General features: G+C 44.5%; 1 protein-coding gene across 1 annotated transcript in view; it reads left to right on the forward strand.

Moving 5' to 3' along the window:
* The window catches only part of RasGAP1 (Ras GTPase activating protein 1), a 60,597-nt gene that overhangs the window by 29,786 nt on the left and 14,581 nt on the right, over positions 1-16,230 (forward strand). The window contains exons 11-18 of the mRNA XM_050189454.3: positions 996-1,226; positions 4,193-4,270; positions 5,351-5,434; positions 5,721-5,794; positions 7,275-7,381; positions 10,014-10,096; positions 11,199-11,359; positions 13,887-14,038. Of these exons, the coding sequence (XP_050045411.1) occupies positions 996-1,226; positions 4,193-4,270; positions 5,351-5,434; positions 5,721-5,794; positions 7,275-7,381; positions 10,014-10,096; positions 11,199-11,359; positions 13,887-14,038 (970 nt within the window). The remainder of the gene's footprint in view (positions 1-995; positions 1,227-4,192; positions 4,271-5,350; positions 5,435-5,720; positions 5,795-7,274; positions 7,382-10,013; positions 10,097-11,198; positions 11,360-13,886; positions 14,039-16,230) is intronic.

Here is a 16,230-nt window from a genome sequence, read left to right on the forward strand (position 1 = left end):
TTTGCTCTATCAGCATGGAAGTGCTGACTGTAAAGACATGCCGAGTTCATCACGAGGCTGTAATTAAAAGGAAAGCGATCACGTGTGTAGAGACGGGCAGAAATTGGTCCTGATCACGGGCGTTTGGAGTTCTTGAAACTTGCGTGTGGGAGTGGCTGCTGCTACGTACAGCACAACGGTGCGGCTTCTATCTTGAAAGTGATCTGAAACGGAGACAAGTCTACGCATCTAGGCGCACCACGCTGTGTTCTCGTCACTTAGTTCGCATCGAAGCGAGAGGCCTCACAAAGGTCAATTCCCTCGCTTGTGCTACTGCACAGACGACACTTCTTCACTCGAGCGTTTGAAGAGTTTCCACGGTCATTGAGTGAGATGTGTTCATGTTTGCTTGCGCACCTGACACCATGCTTGTTAATTCAGTCAGTAAGCGAATATTTAAAAGCTTATTAGCCGATAAAACTACTATTCTTGCTTTTGTATTGCTGTCTGCTAATTTGCTATCGTAATCAATGCTGCGCCTTTTGGGCGAAACTGCGACTTCTTTATTTATTGCAACTTTAGTGCATTGGGAGTAAATCTTTGTTTTTTCCAAATGAGAGAAAGTTGTATTTCTGTATGAAAGTATGAGGTGAGTGATATTGTAAAGGACTTTTCTTCTTTTAGGTCACAGCAACCGGTGCACATTACAGTCGAGGGCAGTTTTTTTTTCCTTTTTCTTTTTTGGTCACGAAAGACGGGTGCACGTTACAATCGAGGGTGCGTTAAAATCGAGTAAATATGGTAATGCCGTTTTTGATCTGCGACCATATCAAAAAGTCCCAAAAATCTGACGACGAAGGGTCTCAGCATCCGAAATTTCATATGTCCTTGTACACTGGCTCTGTGGGGCCTATAATTGCCTATACCTAGTGAAGATGGGGTGCAAGGTAGCCGGTTTGGTACACTGCAACCGAACTTGGCCACATGGCAGTTTCCCTGTTCCCCACTGCATGCAGGCACACCTCCGAGGCTACGTAGGTTCCGCACTGTCAGCCATTGTGGGCTCATGGGTGGCCTGCCCATGGGAACTGTGTGACCTATTCTCCATGCTACGGAGCCTGGCAGCCGATCGTTTCCCTGGCCGCAAAGAGCTGCAGTACTCTGTGATTTCTGTCTTCCTCTTCCTGCGCTTCTTCGCGGCAGCCATTCTCAGCCCCAAGCTCTTCGAGCTCTCCTCCCAGCCCATTGTGAGTACCATTGGTTGCTTGTACAGGCATGCATACCTGCCACCTCTCCTGAATTTTCTGTAATATTTATGAATTTGTACCCATTTTACAATATTACTAATGTTTTGTCACGTACGAAAAATAAATTCTGTTAGTGAAAGAGATTTGCTTGTCAGTCTCCGATCATGCCCTTTGAAGTCTTCTGATAGTGAAAGGACTCCAGAGGGGTACGAGGTTGTGGCAAATTTTTTCAGATGAGATTTCGAAGCATACCAGGTCAGCAACATTATAATCTCCGAAAAAGTCACTGTGATCTAAAAGATGGTGTGTTGCTTGACAGTTTGTACTGTCCGAAGTTCGGTGCTACAATTCAACCTGATTTTACCACTCGTTATTCATTACTTCAACCTCAATTTAACGAAGTCAGTAGAAATGGCGCTTCACTTTATTATACATATACAAATTTTGTTATATTACTGAAATTGGACCTTTTAGGCAACTAGTATAGTCGCGAATAGATTTATGTACTCGGAAGAGGTCATAAAGCTTGCCAGAATATCAGGCAACCCCCAGACACCATCCCTCCCCCCCCCCCCAAAAAAAACCTAGTTGCAATGAGGAAAAAAGTCATCTTGCTGAGTTTGAGTTGGCGACCAAAGATTGGTTTCATGCCTTGTCGATGATGCCTTCACATTCGCGGTATGAAGCGGAACCTGTGAAGCTTTCACGTCCACTCTGCCACCATGGCTGATAGTGTTGTCCGCAGGGGGATGAAGCCATCATGAGCATGGGCAGCAGGGAGCGAACGCTTGGTCTGCCTCTTGCTTGAACGCGTCTCCAAAATCCTAGATTACGTGACCTCAAGCACAAAACACACATGAAGGTGGTGCACATGAAGCCACAGGCCAGCTCGGCTCGGCCATTCCTTGCACCTGTTGCAGATTACACTCCAAGATAAGAGTGTACAGGCTGCGTATGCACTCGGCCTGCACGCATACGCACTTACAGCCATGCGCAGCCACAACCGGGCTAGAGGAGATGTGCACTCACTTATGACAGTGACACTGACAGTGACAGTGACACTATGACAGCGAAAGCGGTCTTTTCTTTTTTGTAGTTTGAATTATATTGGCCGATGGTACCTCTATTACATTAAATGATGCAGCAACCAAGCGTATTCATATTTAAACCAGAAGAGGGCGCATTTATGCAGTGTCAATAAATGGTAACAAATAGCCCAAGTGAAATTTGAGTGCAGTTCAGTTGGAAATGTTTGGCTCCTTGCACTTTGCAGTGTGCTGTACGTACTGCGTAACTTTTCGTTATGTCTACTGTGGTCAGGATGAAGTTCATCAAATTCATGATAAACTTTTACGTCATATCATGCACAGTTGACGTGAAGTACAGCTGAACCTGGATATATCAAACTGGAAGGGGATTGTGAAGTAATTTGATATATCTATTTAAATATAAAATATGTTTACTTGAAGCTTATCTGAAAATTCCTCGCGTCTCGGACAGTCTTCCGGGAATGCAAAAAGTGGAGATTTACCGATCTCATCCCTGGAGTCGCTCAGCAACAATATTGAGTGCCATCTATTTCTAGTAGAATGTCTGCATCAACCATGAGGCATTTTGTGTTCCTGATGCAGCGTGGTGATTCTATCTAATAACAAACGGTTGCAGGTAGTTACGCGAAAGTAGTTGAAGGTAGTTGCGCAAAGCTGCACGAAGCTTAGTTTTTTCCACTATCAGTGTACACAGCGTTACATGGGTGTGATGATGCAGTGAACATGCGGCATTATGCAGCGCAAATAAGACTGTTGCTGCACGAGCCTTCCATATCTTTAGGCATGTGCCGTGCTCATTTTTCTTACATGGCATGTACTGCTTTTCATATTTAATGCTTTGACAGCATCTGCTAAAGCAGGCCATTTCGTCAACATGATTATTTCCATTGCGAGAAAGGAGTAGTCTCATTTGGAGTAGTGCGCTTGCAGAGGTGGAGTGTGGCTCCGCATTCAATATATCAAATCCCATACACCGCCACATCTGCCACCGCAAGTATGCATCCGCCACCAACAAGACAAGGATGCATTGCGGTACAATCATCAGCACAAATCCATCACTTACACTTTGGCGAGAGAGTATGGGTTTGGTTACCCATACGGCGTCGGGGACCTTCTGAAGAACTGTATAGGCGATATTTTGGATCATACATAGTGATGCGACACCTGAACGGCATGAACTATGAGGTTGTGCCAGATGGTGAAAATTGTTCGCGGAACCAAAAGCCCCTACCCGAAGTTGGTGCATGTGGTGCACATGAAGCCATATTGATCCAAGTGCCTCACGTTTGAATGTTTCATGCAAGCATATGTTTCTTCCTTTCTTTCTTTATTTTTTTTAAATTTTATTTTGTTATTATTTTTTACGCTTAAGTTGCGCCTTGGAATGATGCTTACCTTGGAAGTGACGCACATGCTGCGTCTGTAGTGCAGCAAGGACAATGACGATAAGAAGATACATCGGCATTTAAAAGAAACATAGCAAACAAGAAGAAGTGACTAGTGGACGGTATTAAACAGTCCGTTCTTGTTACAGTTCCTGCTCACTAGTATGTATGCCCCTCGAGTTTCCGACACAGTGTTCCATATATGCGGGTATGACTGTATTAAAAGATATTCAGAAACTATTATTCGCATTAGCAAATAGTGTCCATTCGGTTTCTTCTTTGAGAGTTTAGAATATTGGCGCATCTTTTTTGTTTATCTTAGGACCAAAGTACCTGCAAGTCTGAGTAGCCATGCTGGCATACAGAAAGCATTTAGAAGTTCCTGAAGAAAGTGTTCATAATAACTTATCTTCTATGTGTGTTTTCTTTCCTCCTTAAAATTGGGAATCAAATCTACATGCAGTATGCAGACCTGTCTTTGATTGAGCCACTCCCTCTCTCTCTCTCTCTTTTTTGTCCTTCCTTTTTTTAGGATGAGCAGTGTCACAGGACACTGACCTTGGTGTCCAAGTCCATACAGACCCTTGGGAACCTTGTCAGCTCTACATCAGTAAGTTTTTTCTTGCCTGCCCTATGCTAAAACGTTTATGTAGAATTCACTTTCTTCTTTATTATTTCTTTTCTTGGAGAATAGAAGTGGACATATTTTCATGTTGTAGTGATGGTGAAGAACCAGACAGGGCTAAAAATATGAGTCTTTCTACGAATTTAACTCTTTATTTTGTTCGAACTTGTGCCCAGGAAAACAAGTAACACTCAAAGCAAAACATTAGCAGCGAGCACAGTCGTTGGTTGTCGAAATGAGATCTACAGGTCAAGTGCGCTAGATATTTAACATGTCATCGTATATCCCAATGTAATCACTGGTGCTCACATATGTTCAGAAAAATATGCCACTATTCATGTTCTGCATAATCTAATTAGATAGGACCCTTTCACTTTAGAATCGGCGATCATTCAGGATAACATTCAGGAAATTTTGGAGACATTCGCAACGAGTGTTTGCTTTGTAAGAGTAGTTAGACAGTGAAAAACGGTCCCCGGAAACAAATGTATATACAGTCGAACCTTGATTTAATGAAATTTGTGATGTAACAAACTATTTTCATTACCCGATCTTAGTTTCATTGAAAACTGTGTTGTTTTTCTTTTTACAATTTAACGATGTAATTTCATGACGCGGTTTTGATTTAATTAATTTTCCGGCCATTTCATGCATGCGCTTTGATCCTGTATGGCTATTAAACCTAGCAGAAAGCTGTCAAAATACAGAACAAGCCACAGGTTATTTTAAGCGTTCTTCTGCATGAAATGTTTGGGCAGCAAAAACACTGTCAAAGTGAGCGCGCCGGGACGCAGTAGGCAGGAAACACTGCTGTGCTATTTGTCGGGTTGGTAAGCAACTTGACAACTTGTAGATGCTGGAGATGCGCAGCGGCTCACTGTATTGCACACTGTATGGCTCTGGTCATCTTTGTGCATTATGTTTATGGGGCGAATCGCAGTGTGGCGAAGATGTCTGAATTATCGTTTAGCAACTGTAGTAGGAATTTTTGTTTAAAGGTCTTGTGGGAGCTGCTTTAGACAACACAGGCATGAGTTTGATATCCTTGTTTGTTGTGTGTTGCAGGCACAGCCGTTTTATAAAGAAGACTACATGAAAGAGTTTTATGAAAACTTCATAACGGATGAGCACAAGGAAGCTGTGAGACAGGTATGACTGTGCTTGTAACCTTGTCTAGCTTAGAGGGTGTATTGTTGATGTGATGGCTTGCACTGTTTCAGCTTATAACATAATTTTTTAATGAAGGTTTTGCTAAATGACTAAGTGAGAACTTGTAGGAAGATGAACACCAACACTGCACAAAAATAACTATGCCCGAGTGACTGTTCCTGCCTTTGTGAATGTGAACCATTAATTGGTAAATTTTCATCTGTGTGCATTTCCATTGAATTTGTTTAGCTAGGTGAGTTTATTTCTCTCATTCTTTCTCTTGTAGTACCTTGAGCTCATCTCCTTGAAGAATGTCCCAATGCGAAACCTTGACACACCATCCATTGTCCTGAAGGAAGGGTAAGCACGGACCTGTCACCGTTCTGATGTCAGTGAAGGAGACATTTGTCATGGTGAACACAGCGCTGTGTTCACCATGACAAATGGCATCATGAATGCCTTGATTCAAAATTTTGTAATGTGCCCCATAGTTAAAGAGAGGGTTGTAATTACATTGTTTGAAGAAACGTGAAAATTGTTAACTTTTGCAACGTAGGTATACTTGGCTGTCATACCATATTCACTCTCATAATGCTCACATTTCTTTTTCTCGGAAACTTGATATGAACTTGGGGGGGCAAGTGAGGTAATTACGCAGGGAAAGCTTTCAGAATGTTTTAGGTTCTAAATCGAAAAGCGAAAAATGGAGTGGCTCTAAGTTGGGATTGCGATTCTCACACCAGCCACTGTAAGCTCAAACAAAAAACATTACTTCCAAACATCTACTTTTGTAAGAAGAGCACAGGTTCTGAACTGTGTGAGGATTGGGAGGTCAATCCCACCGTTCGTAAGCAGTTGTCAAGATTGGAGTCGGGCATGAATTAGATGGTAGCTGGCCCATGCCGTCGTCCAACTTATCCACGCTGAGGACGTTGTTGAAGGGAAGGACTGCTTCTCATTGAGAAGGAGGAATATGGGTTTATTTACAGTATCTACATAAGGACATAGCAGTTCATCAGTCTAGCATGACTGCGAGAGAAAGTACACTGAGCAGCCGCACAACAGCGGTTTATAAACGCTCGGTCCTCCCTCGATCCCTAGGTGAGGGAAACGTTCGACCAGGCACCGTAGACGAGGGCTTACACACACATCTCTTTGCGCTAGTTTCATGGTCCCCAACCGACGTCAGACGGCCTTCGCAGAACTCGGAGCTGACCCCCCGCAGCGCGGCCGCCAGTTATCCATTGTCTTGCTTCTTGAACGGTGCGTGGGAAGGGGCGTCTGGAGACGTTCCCTCGGCAACTCCCCCGCTCATAGCAGATCAGGTTGGCGGTGGCTGGTTCAGTAACAATAGTTGGTCCGCCGATCGTGTTTTAGTCGCAACGGCCCCGAGGCTAGAGCGTAACGGTGGCTTTCCAAGAAAAGTTGACGCCGCTCTCGCAACTGGCTGGCAAAACTTGCACCTCAGCGGGCCGTTCTTAACAACTGGCACCGGCCAGAAATATCGGGAAATGGGAGTCAATGCAGTTATGTTGTACATACTTTGTGATAATCTTTATTACCTTATGCCAGAGGTTTTGTACAAACAGCATAATTAATTACTACATGTATATTAACTGTGCCACCATATCAATGGCTCTGCAATCACGTGTATCGTTCAGGGAAGCCAAACATCAGGATACGTGAGAGTTGTATAGGGAGGACGAACAACCGGGGACACGAGGAGTTGAGCATCCCCACTACCTTGGGCTTGATACTAGATGAGCCGGTGCCAACGAATAGCTTAGACTGAGTGCCCTGCATAGGTGCTCTGCTTGAGCTGTGACCCTGTCTTGTGCAGGACTATGACCAAAAGGGCGCAAGGGCGCAACAGGCTTGGCCTCAAAAACTTCAAGCGTCGCTACTTCTGCCTTACCACCAAGGAGCTGTACTACTCAAAGACGAAAGGTGGGCCACAATGAATCGAGATTTGTCTCCTGACCTCGAATATTGGTCATGTGTTAGCTGTGGTTCTCACATAAGGGATATGCTGTATATATATATATATATAATGTTATTTTTGGTATACGGATGGCCACCATGTTGGGCTGTAATATGGGACATTTTCTCAATTCGGTGCTCAGCAATGGAAAGCCGTCACCCTCCTTAAACACTGACTGTGTGTGTAAAACAACTTTTGTGCATACAATGCAACCTTAATATAATGCACTTGAGGTATTGTGATAGATTCAATAGCTTGAAAAAAAACCCATGGTACTGGCACTACAGCACCTCCATAAAATAGTTCGTAAGCAGAATAATGACTGTTGTTGCAACATGTATTGCTGAGCAGAAAGAAGGACAGGAAGAAATGAAATAGATAGGATGCTCAACAGAGTGTCTGCTCTGTCCATTTTGTTTCTTCCTGTCATTTTTTTTTTTTTTTTTTTGCTCAACAATACAACAATCTATAAGCAGCTGGCATTGCTTGGAAATATTAATTTCCTCCGTGAATATTCACTGTGCACTCATGCATGGGATTTTAACCATGCAAATTTAACAGAAAGCTGTTCTTCATTCCACTATTCTCCCATAACAAAGCACCTTAAAAGAATTATAATGGTATTAAATGCCGAGGGGTGTGAGTTGAGTGCTGGAGACGTATGAGCAAAGATTTTGAAACGTGGTGTCGCTGCATGCCAGGGCTCACTGCTTAGGGGTCCCTTGCGCAGTCAAGTTACTACACCATGAGGAACACAGTGCAAACGGAGATGATAAGAACAAAGAAAGAAGCAATGAGATCGGCATTGTTGTCCCTTCACATGTTTGTGTGATGTTCGGTATGATTTTACACTGTGGGGGTATGCTCTGCGTGCGGCTAGGACTGAAGGTGAGTTTCGGATCTAGCCACACACCCAGTCGTTCCGTGGTTCTCCTCAACCCGTGGCACGTGTAATCGCAGCCACGTCGGGTTCGAACAAATAAGGCAACCAGCGGCGTCAACTCTAACAATGTTTATTGCTACAAGCATTAAAGAACACTGGCAGAGGGAAGTCCTGTCTGTAATAAGTAATAAATAGGCTTGCCTCGTTGCCTGGTATAGTCAGGCAAACGAGGTCACTCACAGGTTGCAGTTGGTAACTCCATTAGGTTACGGGTTGGGTGCCCGAGAGAGTGGGTCTCCCCCAAGGCTCACTCACACTAGGCTGAACCGATACCGATTTCTGTCTGCTGACTGTCAGCGACCACATTTTTTCCTTCATGTCGGCGCTTCTGTCACACTGTACCGACACCAGCAATCTGCCTACGGTCAACGGAGAGCTCGGCGTCGGTACGGTGTGACAGAGGTGTCGACATGAAGGTAAAAAACGCCGTCACCGACAGTTGGCTGATTGAAATCTGTGTCGGGTCGGCCTCGTGTGAGTGAGCCTCCAGTTACGCTGTTTTATACCTTTTTAACTTGGTGAGGGGAAGGTCCTCACCCGTCGGATACCTTCCCGTGAGTCGGGGATGGGGGGGGGGGGGGGGGGGGTGCGATAGGAAGGGAGAATCACGTGAGAGTGAAGTATGCCTTTCCCGTGTCTACGAAAACTCTTGATGCATCCACAGCATGTGTCCGCGGCGACGTGAGTACGCAGGGGAAGATGGGCACATGTGCTCCCCACAACACGAACTTGTCCACCAGTTGAACTGTTGGACAGTTCTGTCGAACAGTTCCATTACGACAGTGGGCACTTGTTTTACAATCCATGCTTGCAATGCTCTTGGCTTTTTGCAGCTCAAAGAATGACCCTGAATGTGTCGCTTCGTCTATTTAGTGGTCGTATAAACTTAAATTATGCATTAGTTTTGTGTACAGAGGGCAGGTGACAACCAATGCAGCCATTTCCTCACTTGGCAGATTGGCATGGGTAAAGTGTACGCACCTCTTCTTGGCAATGCCAGACTTCAGAAATCTTTGGTGAATTTCAATTTAGATGAGGGGCAAAATTTGCTAGCAGGCCCGAGTCGTTTTCTTTATAATACAGCTGAAAACTAATCAAGTTTAACCTCACGAAGAAACACGAGGTTAGGATATGCTGTAGTTAATCGCTCCAGGTAAACTTCGACCTCTGGTGCTTTTTTTTTTTATGTGCCCTTAAAATGTAGTGAATGAGTGTTAGTATTGCATTCTGTCCCTGAATGCACTCACTGCAGCCAGGACTGAAACTTGCGTCCTCGTGGTCAGCAGCAGAATGCAGCTGGAGAGTTCCCAGAAAACTGTTGATAAGAACACTTGTAAAGGTTGGGAAAGGTTTTAAGGTAGTTTCAATTCTGTTCATGGCAAAATTTTCTCTAGTGAATAAGCCCTCTGTATATCGAGTGAGGTAGTATTGCATGACTAGCATAAAATGTCTATCCTAAGTGCGCAAAGGAAAGATTTGGCATCAGAGCAATGAGGTGCTCCCTAAAACCTGGCACTCCTCAAAAGTATGAAGATAACAGCAGATAAACTTTTCTTTGTTGTTGCTGCTGTTATATATCTCTTGTGTTTGTGACATCGCGTGGATTTATTTGGCACTTTTTCTATCTCTCTCACACTTTCTCCTTTTTTTTCCAGACTCGAGTCCCCTGTGCACCATTCCACTGGATGAAATCTTGGGAGTGGAAAAGGTGCAGGAAGACTCATTCAAGATGAAGAATGTGAGCATATTCTTACCTTCTTTTGCATTGGCTACCTTGGAGGTCATTCAAATAATGGTAGCGGCCTAAAAAAAGATGCCTTTCAAGGCAACCTTTATGTATCTTCGAACCAGTTGCCATCTTGCAGATGGCATTGCTTATTCTCTGAGCCGCTAAAGAAAGTGTTGCAGTAGACTACCATTGGTTCGACTCAGGTTAATTCAATTTTTTGGCTAATTTGATTTTTTTTGGTTAATTCAATCCCGACCAAAGGTTCCCAGCCAGCGCCGAAACTTTCATTTTTCGATCCTAAATAGACCTTAGCCGAATAATTTAAACGTCACAGCTCAGCATGCATGCACCTGATCCCAATAACAACCACAATCGCGGCGACCTATTCAGTGGTAGCATCTGTCTTGGCCGAGTTCAGGGGACAGTGAATACATTGAGCACATGCTGTTTCCTGCCAAAAATGCCTATGTTCAGACTGCCATAGAAATAATTTTTAGTGATAGTGGTAGCTCACAATAATTACTGTATTTAGACGATCACAACGTGTTTTTTGTTTCTTCAATGAAGTTCGCTCGTAAGTTATCTGCAGGACGAACAGTCTCATATTGTTGTGGGGTCGTTCGAGCACAACAGATTGTACGGAGGACATGTTGTGGTTCATAGATAGTGATAAAGTGCTCATTGATGGTCATGATGATGCACATAAGGTGGAAATAAATCTCTATTGTGAGAAGATAAAGTTTGCTTGTTTCATCTTTTTCTTATTGCCAGAATGGGAGGCATGCTGTGCTTTTCTTGTAAAAAAAAAAATTGAGTGCATGTTCAATTTATGCTTGGTTTAAGAGCTCTAATGTCACTTCTACATTAGTTTTCTGCTTGGAATGCATAGAAAATGGGGTGTGCATTTGATTTTGGGGGTGTGTTAGAATCTAGCAATACCGGCAAATGAATCGGTCGCATGTTTCAGCATTATTGTTTTGCATCTTGTTTAATTGTGCTTATTTCGTTGGTCCTGTCGGGTTCGAATTAATGGAAGTCGACTGTATTTATATAGAACAGAAGAGCTGTAGTTGCTTAAGGATACTTAATTTGAAGTGCATTATCATTGCAGGTGTTTCAGGTGATCCAGAAGTCTCGAGCATTGTACATCCAGGCCAACAACTGTGTAGAAGAGAAGGAATGGCGGACAATCCTCACCCGCATCTGCCACTTCAACTTATGCCGCATCCACACCTACCACCCAGCTGCCTTCCTCAAGGGCCACTGGCTCTGGTTAGTACTGTCCCTGCCCGAAATGGCTGTGATGCACATTGCTGGTCTCATTACTAGTCACACTACCAGTCTCATTGGTCTCAGTATCTGCACCATCCGAAACACTGCCCGAATGTCCTTCACCGCAGATTTACTGGCGACGGCAGATGAGACGTATAGTCGGTGACAAGTCAAGAATGCAGGAGGAGCTCCTTTCACTAAAGTGGGCTGTCTGTGTTTTCCCATCTCCCTGCACTCGCAGTAAATTTCTCTCTTCCATCAAAACTTCAGCAATAAAAGAAACACCACATTCAGGCATGCACAGTCGGGAAGGACAGCAGCAGGTGGCACAGGCGCTGAGTAGAGAACCTGCTGCACAAGCTCGAGCACAGTGTAGCGAACCATTGCAGCGCCGAGCGGGGCGGGTGAAGTGAGCGTGCTGTCGCAGCTGTGCAGGTGTTCAGCATCAGGCATTTTGTGAACGGATGCACTGTGGTGGTCTTCATGCTTGGAAATATGTTATGGTCCTCACTAGGAGTTGGTGATGAGAGACTGCTGCTTGACAAATGTGCTCAAACACTTGTGCACACATTATGAGAGGACAAAACTAGTTTAATTAAATTCTGCGGTTTTGCATGTCAAAACTATAATCTGATTATGAGGCATGCCATAGTGGAGACTCCGTATCAATGTCTACCACCTGAGGCTCTTTGACGTGCACCGAAATGTAAGTACACGAGCCTTTTTACATTCTGCTTCCATTCAAATGCACCTGCTGCAGCCAGGATCAAACCCACGACCTCAAACTCCAGAACGCAATGCCATAGCCACTGGGCTGCCGCGGCGGGTTATGAGAGAACAAGTGAGCAATACCAGTTGTCAGGCCGATGAGCACCAGGTGCTTTTTGAGGGGTATTTGCTGCTGCATTCTTGACTTGTCCCTGCTTATAGTACTCCGAATAAACATTGTACGTGGGCTTTGTGCTCACACTATTCGTGTGCTCCTTTTGGAATCGGCTCACTGACTGCTGTAAATAAATGTTGTGATGTTGGCTGTAAATAAATGTTATGATGTTGGCTAGTTGGTTCACCTTATTACGCAATGCTAAGATTAAGATTACGCAACTGAGGGCAGAAAGTTCCTGTCCTGAACTTTTTTCGCCCGAGGTTGCATGTTAACATTGCGTAATAAGGAGGTTGTAAGGAAAGACAAGTGTGCCAAGGGCAATACGAGAATGCGGATTTGAAGTGCTGAGGAAACATGCAATACTGTATTTACACGAATATAATGTGAGATTTATTTCAATATTCCCAAAATACTGGTAGTGCAATGGCATGAAGTATAATGCATGCAAGAAGTATTGAGAATAGGAATTTCTCGTTCATACGTTTTGGAGAAAACCGCAAGAAAAAACATACTAACGGGGAAAATGTACGATCCAAAGTAACTAGAAAAATTTGACAGATTCAACTATTGTCGACATCCAAGTAATGCGAAGCGTCGCGCAGATCGTTGTGGCACGAGACGCCGACGCGCATTGGGCTGGTGGTGCTCTGGTGGCCGGAAACACGTTTTGTTGTTTTCGTATTGCATGGTCTTTTTTTAAGAGGGCGACAGGAAACTGCAACGAAATTTAGCTGGCGGGCGAAGCTGGTTGCCGCTGAAGCGAAACGTGAAGCCCACATCGCGCCGCCTGCAGCAGTGAACAGCAGCGCGTTTGGATTATCACCGCCTACTAAATGCGTGCAGTACACTACCAATGGCACTACGCACCATGCACTGTAAAATAGATAGGTGAAGATGCTTATCGCAATAGGTATGGCGGCGATGGCTGTGAATGCGGCGTGCGATGACCCAGCTGGAGATTTGCTGGTACCGAAATAAGAAACTGTGCACGCATCGTTTTCATGTGAGACGAGTGACTATATACTGTTCGCGATGGCGCACGCCTGCCACATTTTCTTGTTTACATGGGATCTAGAGGCCCGAAAATGTGTTGTACGATTGCAGTTTGGCGACGTACTGAACGTTAGTGCCGAAAAATCTTGTTTTCCGGGAACGCATGAACCGGTAAAAAAATGAGCCTAACTATATTGGGTCATTTTTTGTCTTCTCAATTGCGAACGTTGGCGCCGGGAAAACATACGTAACGCGAACATATTAGTGAGGTTCTACTGTATACACACAGGACCAAAGGCTGTTGCCGGTGCTTTCTTAGACAGGTCATGCAAGGAATCTTACGATTTCTTGTTATTGAAATGTATACTTATCTAGACCTTTTGAAAGACTAACTGGTCAACATTCCTTCTGCTTGCGTTGTTGTGGATATATTCACAGAACAGCAAGCATTTGAGTTACCATGATTCATCATAGCACCCTTACAATGGTGCTGCCTAAATGGTACAGGAAGTAGACTGTAACAATCAACCACCCCCACTCTCCTTCCTTTGCTTTCATTTTCTTGTGTTATTTGCCCCACTGACTTGCAGTAGCAGATATGCGCCATCTGTATCTCGACTCGAAAGTGTAAAAAGCTGTCTGTTACAGCTGCAAAGAAGAGAGTGAAACGGCACCTGGCTGCTCGCCCGTGACCTCATATAACCTCGCCGACATCAAGGTGACCATCGACACAGACCGAGAGATGCAGCGGGTCCACTCTATCTTCCTCAACCAGATGCACATCATTGAAAGGCTTATAGGTGAGCATCTAGCTGCATGCCATTGTAACTCTGAATGTAAGCAGTTAGGGCATTGGGGCTCCCAAACTGGCTTTGCACACTCTACTCATTGACATAGTCGTGGAATATGGAGGTGTATTCTGGAACAATAATTTCAGCGGTGTCACATTGAATGTGCCTTTTCTCTAAAACAGTAGAAGTCATCAAAGCAAAATATAATTTATGTTTTACAGGGTTTGTCCGTAAAGTAATGAGACTGAGTCTGGTAAAAATAATTTCTTGATCCAATCGGTACACATTAAAATTCTTCAAAATAGTCTCCTTTGGCATCACTATACGCTGCCGCCAATGCGATTCCTACGCTGCAAATGCTCTCTAGAAGTCAGCTGCTGTAATCTCTTTCTGAGACTGTAACAGTGCATTGGATGGCGGGAACATCGTCGAAACGGTGACCTTTCAGGCTGCTCTTGAGCATCGGGAACAGAAAAAAATCTGCCAGTCTCACATTGGGGCTGTATGTACGGTGGCTGCGGCAAGGTTGCAACCCCTAGCAGGGCCAGGCAGGCGGTCACAGGCGGTCGCATTGTCATGGTGGAGCCTGTAGCAATTGGCAATCTCTGGTCACTTGCATTTGATGACTGTGTGAAGGTTCTCAAGGACTTCTTTGTAGAACACGGCATTGATGCTTCGTCACGGAGGTACAAATTCTTTGTGGACCACCCCATGCTTGTCAACAAAGACAACGAACATTGTCTTTTCCTTGGGCTTCGACATTCTCGCTTTCTTGGGGTATGGGGAGTTCGCGGTGGGCCACTGCAAACTTTGGCGCTTGGTTTCGGGGTCGTATTGGAACTCCCTTAATTTGTCGCCTGTTATTAAGCCGTCGAAAAAGTCCCATTCACTTTCTAAGTGCATCAACATCTCAAGGGAAACGTCAACTTGTCAGTGTTTTTGTTCATCACGCAACACTTTTGGCACCAATTTTGTGGACCATCGTTTTGCACATGTTGAGGTCTTCGGCGATTAATCTGATGCTCAAGCTACGGTCGGAGTGCAGGAGATCTTTTACTTTGGCCACATTTTCATCCGAACTACTCGTTGAAGGGTGTCCAGATCGCTCCATGACTTCAACGGTCTCCTGTTCGTTGTCGAACTCACTGAACCACTCCAAAACCTTGGCCCTTGACAGAGTGTCATCTTTGTAAGCCTCCTTAACCAATGCAACCGTCTCGGAAGCGGTTTTTCCCAGGTGAAATCAAAATCAAAATCGCATACCACTGCTCCTGCGAATGCTCCATTTTTGATGTTTTCTTATGGAGGAGCATCCGCGCTCTTATGGAGGAGCATCCGAGCTCCAAGAAATCATTTTGGATCGTATTGGTTAGGAAAATAGTGTGCGTACAAACAACATGCTCGTAATAACTTTATTTTTATGTTTTTTCTAATTATTCATTTTCTATAAAATTTTGTGAGAATGGCTCCGGTGTACAACAGCAATTGCTGATCGTATGAAGTTGAGGTTGTGAGGTCAAATCTCTTTACTAAAGGGTGCGACGGGGCATTTGGGTGATGCACGCCTGACAACGAACGATTGCATCGCCATTTGTTCATTGTTTCCCGAAGCTGTTCAAACGATAACTGGAGAAGCTTGTCGCTGCTGACAAAGAAACGCAAGATTTTGTCCCTAGAAGAGAAGGCTCGAGTTATCACCCAGACTGAAGCTTGAAAGAAAATATCAATTATTGAGGCAGAATTTGGAATTCCGGTGAGCTCGTGTTCAACAATATTGAAAATTAAAGATGCTATTGCGAACGCGCTAGCTTCAGGGACGTTGGCGAAGCACAAGAAATTGACTCAGCCAGTGCACGAGGCCTTAGACGAGGTAGTTTACGCCTGGTTCATGGAGATGCGGGCCAAGAAAATTGCCCTTAGCGGTGATATTGTGTGGCAAAAATCGCTAGATTATGCATGCATGCTGGGAATAAATGTTTAGTCCAGGATAGGTTGACTGAACAGGTTTCACCACAGCATCATAGAGAATGTTTTGTTCGGTGAAGCGGCTTCGGCAGATAATGACGGCACCGCTGAATTGATGTTAGCCAGCCCCACAGGCATTCGGAAAGATTATGCACCATCGTATATTTAGAATGCCAATGAGACCGAGTTCTTCTACGAGATGCTACCCACCAGGACCCTGGATTTTAGGGGGCTGC

The sequence above is a fragment of the Dermacentor andersoni genome, chromosome 2, assembly GCF_023375885.2.
Source record: "Dermacentor andersoni chromosome 2, qqDerAnde1_hic_scaffold, whole genome shotgun sequence".
NCBI classification, from domain to species: Eukaryota; Metazoa; Arthropoda; class Arachnida; order Ixodida; family Ixodidae; genus Dermacentor; species Dermacentor andersoni.